Source organism: Culex quinquefasciatus, chromosome 2 (assembly GCF_015732765.1).
Source record: "Culex quinquefasciatus strain JHB chromosome 2, VPISU_Cqui_1.0_pri_paternal, whole genome shotgun sequence".
Lineage (NCBI taxonomy): Eukaryota > Metazoa > Arthropoda > Insecta > Diptera > Culicidae > Culex > Culex quinquefasciatus.
This window is the reverse complement of record NC_051862.1, coordinates 173,177,439-173,187,989: the sequence shown is the minus strand read 5'-3', so window position 1 is coordinate 173,187,989 and position 10,551 is coordinate 173,177,439. Positions and strand designations below refer to the sequence as shown.

The following is a 10,551-nucleotide window of genomic DNA, read 5'->3' as shown; positions in this document are numbered from 1 at the left end:
AGAAATGTTTTAAAATGGTTAAGACCAGTCGCCTGCAATAGAACAATACAAAAACATAATGCTTTATTAGAAAAGTGTTGATTTTCGAAGAGGCATTACTCAGGTCGAAAACTGTAGCTTTTTGCTTGAAAAAAAGTGTTTTGGGACCAACCATAAACCACGTGAATACTTTTTTGCATTGTCAGACCGCCCCCTCCCCCCCCCCCCTCGAGGACAATTTCCATACAAAACAAATCTCTTTTGTGTTAAGCGTGGACAATCGCTGCTTGTCCCTTTGCCAGAAAAATGTTAGAATGATTAAATGGCCACTGTAGGTTTGTTTTTTTTTTATTTCTAGGAATTTTTTCTGGAAATATCAAACAGTGAAATAGATATAAAAAACACCAAAACAAAATTATTAGACTTAATTTAAAAAAAATAATCATAGTTTATATCGAAGCTGCATGTGTGTGATTATAAGTAAACCATGGGGTATTTAAACAGATTTTCAAATGATTGTAGACAAATGTTGTTTAGAGATGGATAACAACATGGATAACGATATAGAATAGTTTACTGCAGACCGGATTCGGACCTCAAATTACCCCCAAACAATCGCCTCGATCCAATCGACGTAGCTGGCAACTCGGGTGTAAACCGACGGTGACTCAACGGCATCGCAAACCAGCGTCGAAACGATTCCAACCACGTGGTAGGTGCAGCTAGTCGTCGGCGATGTCTGCACCTGCACGGGAGATCCCGAATCAGTCAGACAAACGTCGGCCTTCCGCTGGTTACCTCCCAGGCACAGCTGGCTGTCGATGATACCGCGGGGAAATTTGGCCAGGTTGGCGTACTGTTCTTCGCACAGCTTAGTGTTAAGGACGTCCAGGGGCTCCTTTCGCGACAGGTCGATAACGTCACCCTCTGAAAGATGGAACTCGGTGAGTTGGGTTCATTTTTTTTTTTTTTTGGAGGGGAGGATTGTTACCTAGGATATCGTACAGTCCAAACCCGGCCGTGATCACGGTCATGTTCAGCTCATGCTCCGTCCACAAACAGGCTGGTTGAACTAGACGGTTGAAAGTGACTGGTTCACTCAGCTTGATGAGCGCGATGTCATTGTAGACGGCGCTGGCACTGTATTCGGGATGTACAACGGTGGATTCAACGGGCACGTCCACCTGACCAGCGTCCTCCGACCGGATACTGTGCTCGCCAAACCTCACGATCGCCGGAGGCTCCCGGTTAAGGCAGTGCGCTGCCGTAAGGACGTAACGATCGCTGATCAGCGCTCCGGCACACTGCAGGTCATGCTGGTCCGGGTCGTCCAGTTTGGGCCAGCCGAGAAGAACCTGGTGGGGGAATTCACCCGGCACGGGGCGGTCGTTTTCCGATTTTGGACAGCCATTTTGCAACGAAACGGGTTTCGGTCCAGTTGCAAAGTATTCCGCTGCGCTGACTGCTTGGTATTCGGAGCATTCTGTTAAAAAATAAACAAATTAGATTTGATCTATCGAGTGTCCGAGGGAACTTACTCTTGACCGCAATCCGTTGACCCTGAACCAGCAGGAAACAGAATGTCACTACAAGACAGCTGTTGGAGAATCGTCCCATTTTTGCTTTACAAGAGCTTAAAAAGGTCTGATGCGGCTGCAATGAAATTCATCGATGTTTTATAGCAGTCTCTGTATGTTAATTGCAAGACAAATAAATTTATTCCAATTATTAACGAGCAAAAGGTCAACTCTTAGCAATGGGTGGCCGTATTTGATGAATGATTGCATTTTTAGATTAAAATAAGTTTAAGAAAGTAAAAGAACCATCTTAACCCAATCAATCATGGGTATTTTGTCGCATGGCAGGTTATGGACTCGGTCCAAATTCCGTCCAAATCGTAAGTTCTAATGTGTTGATATAAACTTGCTTGCTCACATCCCATAAAGCTATTTATTGCTTGATATAGGTTGACAACGCTTTACGTAATCGAACGTTAGGTGTCCAATAGATATACACTTAAACCACGATGGTTTGACACTAACTGTTGTTAAACGAACGGGGTCACTTTTTAGTTTGACATCCCTTTTACACGGAGTTCACACACATCACCAAACGTTTGCTTTGATAGTGTGCGTGAGCACCGTGTAAAAAGTGACAGTTCGTCACTTTTTAATTTGACTTGGACCAACCAACGGGGTACAAACTAAAAAGGTGTCAAACAAAAAAGTGACCAACCACCGGGGGTTGAGTGTACTTGTCGTTTCCATATCTAAATATGCTTGCAAAGATAAAAGCAAAGACCGTTTTGTTTGGTTGGCCGTTCTGTACGCTATCTCAAAGTAAGGCTGATTATGGTTGCTGGAGTCTCGAGTTACAATTAAACATGTTTACGGTTGACGGGCATGTACGTGTGTCAAACGCGTTTTGACCTGAAATCCCTTTGGCAAGTTGACGCACTTACATCAATTTTCTTGGAGTGTCAAGATAGCACGACAAGATTGAACCTTTTTTCATTTGAAAAGTGACAACAATGCTCGGAGTTTTTCTGCTTTTTATTGAACATCTCAGGATTGAAATCGAAATTTGAGGAACTGTGAAAGTCAAAAGGTCAAAAGAGATTTGTACAAAATGGTATTCTTAACTCACTTTGGCCCAAAATGCACGTACGACAAGATACCACGAAAATGATGATGTGCTAAAATTTTTCAGAATGATGCTCCAACGATCCGTTCCAAGCCAGTTTGATAATGGGGAAATCCCAAACAACAAACCGGTTCCCGGTGTCGAACATTCGCGAACTGTAGTTTGGGCTCAACCGTTTTGTGTTCTATCTACAATGTTGCGATCCCGGCCCATCAGTAGCTTCTTGCTTGCCATAACACATAGATGATTTCGACTTTTTTCTGTAGTTTGTTCCTGCTGGGGTACTTCCTCGTAGTTCAAGGTGCTTTTGTTCAAATTTGGAGGTTAACATGTTGATAATTTGTTTTTGTTTACTTTATTTTAGGGGAACGAATCGCCGAACAAAGTAAGTTAAACTTTTATCAAGGTTGTCAAACTTTTTCGAAGATCGTTTTGTTCCAGAATGTTCCGAGTACCAAAAGCTGAGCATGAAACAGGTCGTGTTCATTCCACTGACGGTCAAGCCCAAACCGGTGTCGTTTGCGGGATCTGACTGCTCCAAAACGGTGGACCTGATCGTTGGTGGCGAAGCAGCTAAGCCCGGCGAGTTCCCACACCAAGCACTGTTGGGATATCCGGACGCGGATGCCCCTGAGGGTTACCGATTCAAATGTGGAGGATCACTGATCAGTGAGCGATTTGTTCTGACAGCAGCTCATTGCTTCGTGGATGGATATCCGACGATCGTGCGACTTGCCGAGCACAATTTGCGGAACGAGTGGGACGATCAGGAGGACTTTGATGTTCAATCGTTCAAAAAACATCCTTATTACAGTCATCGATCCGCCTACCACGATATCGCTCTTATTGAGCTAAAAACCGAGGTGAGGTTCTCCAAGCTGATCCGGCCAGCATGCTTGTGGACAAGCTCAACAATCGATGTTCCGTCGGTGATTGCTACCGGCTTTGGACTCAACGAGACAGGTTAGATACTGGATATCCTTAAATCAAAATGTACCAAAACGAACCAACTCTTTCAGTTGGTGAAATGGCGGACGTTCTTCAAAAGGTGCAACTTGATTTCCTAGATCATGCAGTCTGTGAGAAAGCATTTACCAGCGAAAGGAAGTTTTCCCGCGGTGTTTTGGACAGTCAGCTATGCATTGGAAGCACTCGCGGTGGCAAGGACACCTGCCAGGGGGACTCCGGAGGTCCGGTGCAGGTGATTATAGATCCCAAGGGATGCACATACCACATCCTCGGCGTGACATCGACCTCGCTTGGAGGGTGTGGCTTGGGGAACTCTGCTGCGATCTACACCAAGGTGTTTAGCTATATCGATTGGATCGAAGACGTTGTGTGGGGGGTGAAGCCCGATGACGGAGCAATTAGATTTTTGGATGATGACTAAATCCGGGGAACAAATTTGTTTACAAAATCATCCCAGCTCTAGTTAGTTGATTCAATTTTATTTGGTTAATAAAGATCTAATTCTAGAAAAATAAAAATAAAAGCACTTTGCAGCCAAGGGTTAACCCCATTCGTTTATAAATAGTAGCCACGACGCGTGGTCAATTAAAACTGTTTAACGCGGATTTACGTCGAGTCGTGAACTCATCAAGAGCCACACGAATATTCGCGCACACAAGAGTCAACGTTTGACCATATTCTCTTCGGGGCCGGTTGTTCTTGATAGTCTACTTCGCGATGTCCGCCGCACTGCTGCGCTGTGGATTGGTGCTTCTGCTGCTGTTTTGCCTGCTCGTTCAAGGTAATCCGAAGGTGTTTAGCGTATTCGGAGGTTGCGTAGGTTAACTAATCGATTTGCCTTGTTTTATTTCTCTTTCCTGGTCGATGGGTTTTAGGCCAGCGGATAGCGGAGAAAAGTGAGTTTTCTTCGTGTTGAAATTAGTGTGGTATTGAAACGAACTACGTTTGTTTTCAGAATGTTCCGAGTATCGCGAGAAAACGATTCAAACTTCTATGATAATCCCGTTGACACTTAACCCTAGGCCCATTCAGATCCAGCGGTTCAACTGTTCCAAGACGGTGGATTTGATCGTTGGCGGTGAAGCGGCCAAGCCTGGAGAGTTCCCTCATCAAGCACTGTTGGGATACGCGGATGAAAGTGCCCCGGAAGGCTACAGATTTGATTGCGGAGGATCACTGATCAGCGAGCGATTTGTACTGACGGCAGCTCACTGCTTTGCCCAAGGATATCCGAAAATCATTCGGCTCGGAGAGCATAGCCTAGAGGATGAATACGATAATCAGGTTGATTTTAACATTGAAAAGTTCCACAAGCACCCCAATCATAAGTTTAAAAGTGCATACAATGACATTGCGCTAATCAAGCTGGATCAAAACGTGAAATTCTCTAAAATAATACGACCGGCTTGCCTTTGGACCGGTTCAGCCCTAAACGTTTCCTCGGTGATCGCAACCGGCTTTGGACTCAACGATACCGCTGGAGATAAGGCCGACATTCTTCAAAAGGTTATGCTGGACTTCCTGGATCGAGAACAGTGTGACGAAAAGTTTGGCAGTCTGGCGAAGTTTCCACGTGGAGTTGTGGACAGTCAGCTGTGCATCGGAAGCAAACGCGGTGGCAAAGATACCTGCCAGGGTGACTCCGGAGGTCCAGTGCAGGTGATTACGGAGCCCAAGGGATGCACGTACCACGTTTTGGGGTTGACATCGACTGCTCTGCAGGGGTGTGGAATCGGGCAGTCTGAGGCAATCTACACCAGGGTTTCCAGTTATATTGATTGGATTGAGAGAATTGTGTGGCCTGAACAGGCTTGATCATAACTTGTTCGATGATGTTATCAAATAGATTTAGTATTTTGGTACAACAGCGATTTTGGTTTATTTTCCTTCTGAAATATCCAACTAAAAATTCCTTTATACTGTGTACTAATGTAATGTACTAATGGTTGGAGTGGTTGGTTGCCAAAGCTGATAATGTCCAGTATTTCTGAAGAATTGGAAATGGTGACGACAAACTTTGTCGAGTAATCTGTATCTGTACCCGGCAGACGGAAATAACTTGGGAATAACTTTTTATAATATTAGAAAATACTAGGCCAATAACATTTTATGTTATTTATAACAAGATTTGTTATTCGTCGTTATGAATTTTTTGTTATTGGGTTGTTATCGTTATAACAGAATAATAACAGATTTAGTTATTCTTCGAACAAATCTTTGTTATTATTTTTTGTTATTTTAACAACTAATCCGATCATCCCAATAACAGTTGGCGTTATTCTTCCATAACAAAAAATGTTATTCCAAAGTGGTTTTGGCTTTCAACAAATAACAGACCAATAACAAATTTTGTTATGATAACATAAACTGTTATTGATCTCTTATGCAAAAATGGATTTTTCAAGAAGATTGCATAACACTTTCTGTTATTTTAACAGTATTTGTTATTGAAATGGTATGAATTTTGTTATTACCGCCTGCCCGGGTAATCTGTAATACCTTTGATACAATTGAAATTATTTCGCCTTTTCATCACAAATAAAACAAACTGTTTCAAAAACCATGTTTTAATGAAGATGATACCAAACTTTTGTTTATAACTTATCCTTATCACCGCTCTTTTTTTTATATTTGATCTTACTCCGTACACAATTTTGCCGCTTTGCAACACAACTTAACATACCCTGAAGAGTAACCCAACTCGTTTCCAGAATTTCAACAAAACGCATTAAAATTGCAAATGTAAGCGTAAATGAGCGATATAAATAAAGGAGTCCTTCAATTCCGCTTGATAACGTTTAGAGCCTCACAGTCGACATGAACTCGTTTTTGGGTAGCTTCTTAGTGTTGATATTTTTATTCCTTGTAGTTGAAGGTAGGTTGATAGTACTATCACTGTTTAATTGAGTTCTCATGTTACTTTTTTTTTAATTGCCACGTTCTAGGGCAACGGGTAGCACAGAAAAGTAAGTTTTTTTTTGTATTAAAAACGTGAAAAATATATTAACCAAAATCCCTGCTCAGAATGTGCTGAATACCAAGCGCAGAATCTTGCCAGAGTGATTCTTTCCCCAACCGAACCAGCCAAACCCGTCGGAGAGTTCTACGGCGTACAGCTGCCCGATAGACTTCTCGGAGATCACCAGCCCAACTTTGGCGAGTTCCCTCACTCGGTTCTGCTAGGATGGCCAACGCCCGATAGCCCGAACCATTACGAGCTGCCGTGTGATGGAGCCCTGATCAGCGACCGCTACGTCCTCACAGCAGCTCATTGTCTGCGCCAGGAGCACCCGACCATGGCGAGGTTTGGAGAGTACAGCATCCTGACCGACGACGGTGACCAGGTTGATGTACAGGTTGAGTCCGTGGTGGTTCATCCGGAGTACGACCCTGGCACCGTGTACAACGATATCGCTCTGGTTAAGCTGAGCGAACCCGTGACCTTTACCCAATTAATCCATCCGGCCTGCTTGTGGACGGAGCATAACCTCAACGTTTCCAAGGTGGTTGGGCTTGGCTTTGGACAGTACGATTTGCTCGGTAAGATCCCCCACCCCCTGAATCAAACATACGAGTGTCTCGAGAATCTCACCCCCTTCGCAGAAAGTGACGTCCCGGACTTGATGAAGAAGGTAACGCTAGACCTGCTAGACGATCGCATGTGTGAGCAACAATACGGCAGCCTGGAGAAGTTCCCCCGCGGAATCGTCGCCAGTCAGCTGTGCCTCGGGGGAAACGACCGGCACGCGGATGTCTGCCTGGGAGATTCGGGATCGCCGGTGCAGATTCGGACCGAGCCGGCCAGTCCGACGTACCACGTAGTGGCAGTGACGTCAACGTTGCTGTGTGACGCCCGGGAGTCGCCGTCGGTTTACACGCGGGTTGCCAGCTACGTCGAGTGGATTGAGGGTGTTGTTTGGGGTTGAATTTTGAAGATTGTTTATACTTTTTTATGATATGCATTTAATAAAAATATAATTTTTGGGCCGATGTGGAAGATATAGCGACATTGACTATGAAAAATCAAGTTTTTTTTTCAAATAAACTTATCTCCGTGACACATTTTTATCATAGGCTAAAAGTTTCCTTTTTTGATAAAAAACATAAAAAACTGTGAAATAAATTAAAACTTTTTTTTTTTCTTGATTTTCCTCATCATTTTCTACCACTTGCTGTACTGCCCATGTTCGCATAAATGTCCCATATGCAAAAACAGCAAGCTGAGAAAAACGCATTTGAAGCTTGTCCCATACATAAGGCTACGTGTTAAGTTTTCGCGAAAAAACTGGATTTCTTCCTGATTTCTAGAACAAAGTACTGGATGTTATAGGCTCTTCCGAAAGAACACACAATTTTGAACCAAACTGCTTCAATAACTCGAAATCGATGAAAATGCAATATGGGACATCTATGCGATCAGGGGCAGTGTAGCTTGTTCAAATCGTGAAACATACTGATGAAACTTTAAAAAGTACGATTCTCGATTTGGTTTAAACTTTGTGGGATTCTTCCCTGTTACAGTCATCCCTCATATACGGAACAGATTACGGATCAGCCAATGTTCAACAAATCGATAATTGAACATAATGATTTGCTTTTACCTTCATGTGAAAGCTTTTCTTGCGATCTTTCGATTGATGTATAGACCGGCTGTACATTTTTACATTTTATATCAAGTTTTCAAAGAAAAACATTGACCCTTGAAATCCACAAATTCGGAACACTTTTTTCTTACGATGTAAACAAACTTTTTTTTTCTCTCCAGGAGTACATATTTTTTACAAAATAATAACTTTGCACTCTGAAACCAATAAAACTCATGCTTAGTAATGTTTTATGAATGGTCTGATAACTTTTTTGTAAAAATATCAGTTAAATTCAGGTGTTCCACAATTGTGGGAGACACAATAACATCCCACTATCATGAAACAGGCAATTTGGAGGCAGTGTTTTGGTGCTCTGGATAAAATAGTCTTGAAATGCAGTTTTTGCTTAGAAAGAATTACTTTCACTAGTGAAATAGCAAGATAATGTCCAAATAAAGGCCCTAAAAATAGCAGGGTTGACAGAAAAATTGCATTTTGCATTCTATTGACAAATTACCACAAAAGTGTTCCGAATTTGTGGGTGTTCCGAATATGTGGGATGACTGTACCAAAGAAGCAACTTTGTGTCATTGGTTCATCCTGCAAGGCTCCATACAGTTTTGGCAAATCTGTAACTTATGAAGGAATTTGTTGATTTTTTATTTTTTTAATTTGTTTTAGGGGACAAAAAAAATTGGTTTAAGAATATCGAAAAACCGGCGCATTATCCAGTTGCAAATTCAATTTTAATTTAAATACTTAAGTCAACATATTTTTTTGGCTAACATTTCTTGTATTGGGATGATTCTGTTGCTGGCTGAAAAACTCTATCATAATGAATAATGAAAAGAAAGATCTAAAATTTCTCTTTCTCTTTAAAAAAACTTTTGATTTTTTTTAAATCATAATTTAGCGGCAACTTTGTTGTGCATACTTCTATGGCTCAAAAGTTGTTGTTTGTTGTCCCCAAAAATATACAAGAAAAAATCAAAAATTAAAAAACGGCTTTAAAGAAATTGTTTTTCTTTTCTTTCAAAAAAAATACAAACTTTTTTCCGTGAACCTTATTTTTTTGCTGAAAAGTCCTTTGCAACATTTAAGACTTTGCCGAAGATATCAAGTCGATCAGAAAAATTCTTCAAAATTACATATTATCGAATATTTACGTACCATTTTTGTATGAACAGCTGCAATTTGTATGGAGACTTTTATGGGTAAATCAATGCCACAAAAAGGCTTGTTTGGTCATAGGAAGTCCCTCACAAAGTTTGAGCCGAATAAAAAAATCAACAAAAAAAGGTTTGCTTATATTCCACCTCATACAGACACACTGCTTGAAACTAATTAAAAAAATACAAAACACAAACAATGTGTTGCACCAATCATTCCTGCTCAAACAAATTAATTCCCTGAGATACTCAGTCCCAACTCGTGCTCGAGAATCAACTTGAATAAATGCTCGGCCGGTTTTCCCCGCGCAGGTCAGTTTCTCGTTGGCACCCGGGAACTTCGCAACCCGTTAAGTCAGTATCAGCAGTGATGTTATCGCCGTCGTTGTTTGCTCTGTTGGTCTTCGCCGCAAGTCTTCAAGTTCAAGGTTGGTGGGTTTTTGCATACATTTCGTTTTCAAATTAGAAAGTTAAATTGGTTGATTGCAGGTCAGCGGATTTCCCAGCGAAGTAAGTAGTCGGTTTTTGTTTGGGTGGTGTCGGTCTAGTTTGTGGCTAAAATTATCATATCTGATGGTACTAGAATGTGCAGAGTTCAAGGAGGAAACTAAACTGCTGAGCACCGGTATCGCGTTAACGCTGGATCCCGATCCGATCGTGTTCGAGTCGTTCAACTGCACCAAGTCGGTGGATTTGATCGTCGGTGGGGAGGATGCCAAGGCTGGAGAGTTCCCCCACCAGGTGTTGCTGGGTTGGAAGGTAGACCGAAACGGAACCCTGGTGAATGACTTCAAGTGTGGAGGGTCGTTAATTAGCGAGCGGTTCGTGCTGACCGCAGCGCACTGCCTGAAGTACGGAAGTCCGCAGATCGTGCGGCTGGGCGAGCTTGACTTGACGATCGAGTCGGACGAAGAGTTTGACGTGGGCATCGAGTACATCCGGAGGCACCCGGAGCATCGGTTCAAGTCTTCATACCACGACATCGCCCTCGTCAAGCTGAACCAAACGATTCCATTCTCGCACTTTGTTCGGCCAGCTTGTCTGTGGGACACGATCGCGATGAACGTAACGGCGGTGATCGCAACCGGTTTTGGAAACACCGAGTTCGAAGGTGTGTCGTAGCAGCTAAACCGGTTCGGTTGTTGTTATTATACTCATTTATTTTATTTTATTGTCCAGGTGAGAAGATGTCCGACACTCTGCGC

General features: G+C 42.5%; 5 protein-coding genes across 5 annotated transcripts in view; 4 read left to right on the top strand and 1 right to left on the bottom strand.

Moving 5' to 3' along the window:
- Positions 1-297: 297 nt before the first annotated feature.
- LOC119767869 (serine protease snake-like) lies at positions 298-1,632 on the bottom strand. The gene is made up of 3 exons (XM_038257617.1): positions 1,518-1,632; positions 971-1,462; positions 298-906 (listed from the first exon to the last, which is right to left on the bottom strand). Exons 1-3 carry the CDS (start codon positions 1,594-1,596, stop codon positions 581-583), a joined length of 897 nt encoding a protein of 298 aa, XP_038113545.1. The 5' UTR covers positions 1,597-1,632; the 3' UTR covers positions 298-580.
- Positions 1,633-2,821: 1,189 nt separating this feature from the next.
- LOC6052143 (serine protease snake) lies at positions 2,822-4,115 on the top strand. The gene is made up of 4 exons (XM_038256867.1): positions 2,822-2,923; positions 2,987-3,007; positions 3,064-3,585; positions 3,642-4,115. Exons 1-4 carry the CDS (start codon positions 2,866-2,868, stop codon positions 4,010-4,012), a joined length of 972 nt encoding a protein of 323 aa, XP_038112795.1. The 5' UTR covers positions 2,822-2,865; the 3' UTR covers positions 4,013-4,115.
- A 57-nt stretch (positions 4,116-4,172) lies between these two features.
- LOC6052148 (serine protease snake) lies at positions 4,173-5,458 on the top strand. Its single transcript, XM_038256868.1, has 3 exons — positions 4,173-4,372; positions 4,467-4,487; positions 4,547-5,458. Exons 1-3 carry the CDS (start codon positions 4,309-4,311, stop codon positions 5,404-5,406), a joined length of 945 nt encoding a protein of 314 aa, XP_038112796.1. The 5' UTR covers positions 4,173-4,308; the 3' UTR covers positions 5,407-5,458.
- Positions 5,459-6,383: 925 nt separating this feature from the next.
- Positions 6,384-7,614, top strand: LOC6052147 (serine protease snake). The gene is made up of 4 exons (XM_038257946.1): positions 6,384-6,466; positions 6,537-6,557; positions 6,616-7,131; positions 7,195-7,614. The coding sequence occupies exons 1-4, from the start codon at positions 6,409-6,411 to the stop codon at positions 7,515-7,517; spliced, it is 918 nt and encodes a 305-aa protein (XP_038113874.1). The 5' UTR covers positions 6,384-6,408; the 3' UTR covers positions 7,518-7,614.
- Positions 7,615-9,649: 2,035 nt separating this feature from the next.
- Positions 9,650-10,551, top strand: part of LOC6052150 (serine protease snake) — a 1,256-nt gene continuing 354 nt past the window's right edge. The window contains exons 1-4 of the mRNA XM_038257227.1: positions 9,650-9,774; positions 9,836-9,856; positions 9,930-10,457; positions 10,526-10,551. The exon at positions 10,526-10,551 is cut by the window's right edge and continues 354 nt beyond it. Of these exons, the coding sequence (XP_038113155.1) occupies positions 9,717-9,774; positions 9,836-9,856; positions 9,930-10,457; positions 10,526-10,551 (633 nt within the window). The 5' untranslated portion in view covers positions 9,650-9,716. The remainder of the gene's footprint in view (positions 9,775-9,835; positions 9,857-9,929; positions 10,458-10,525) is intronic.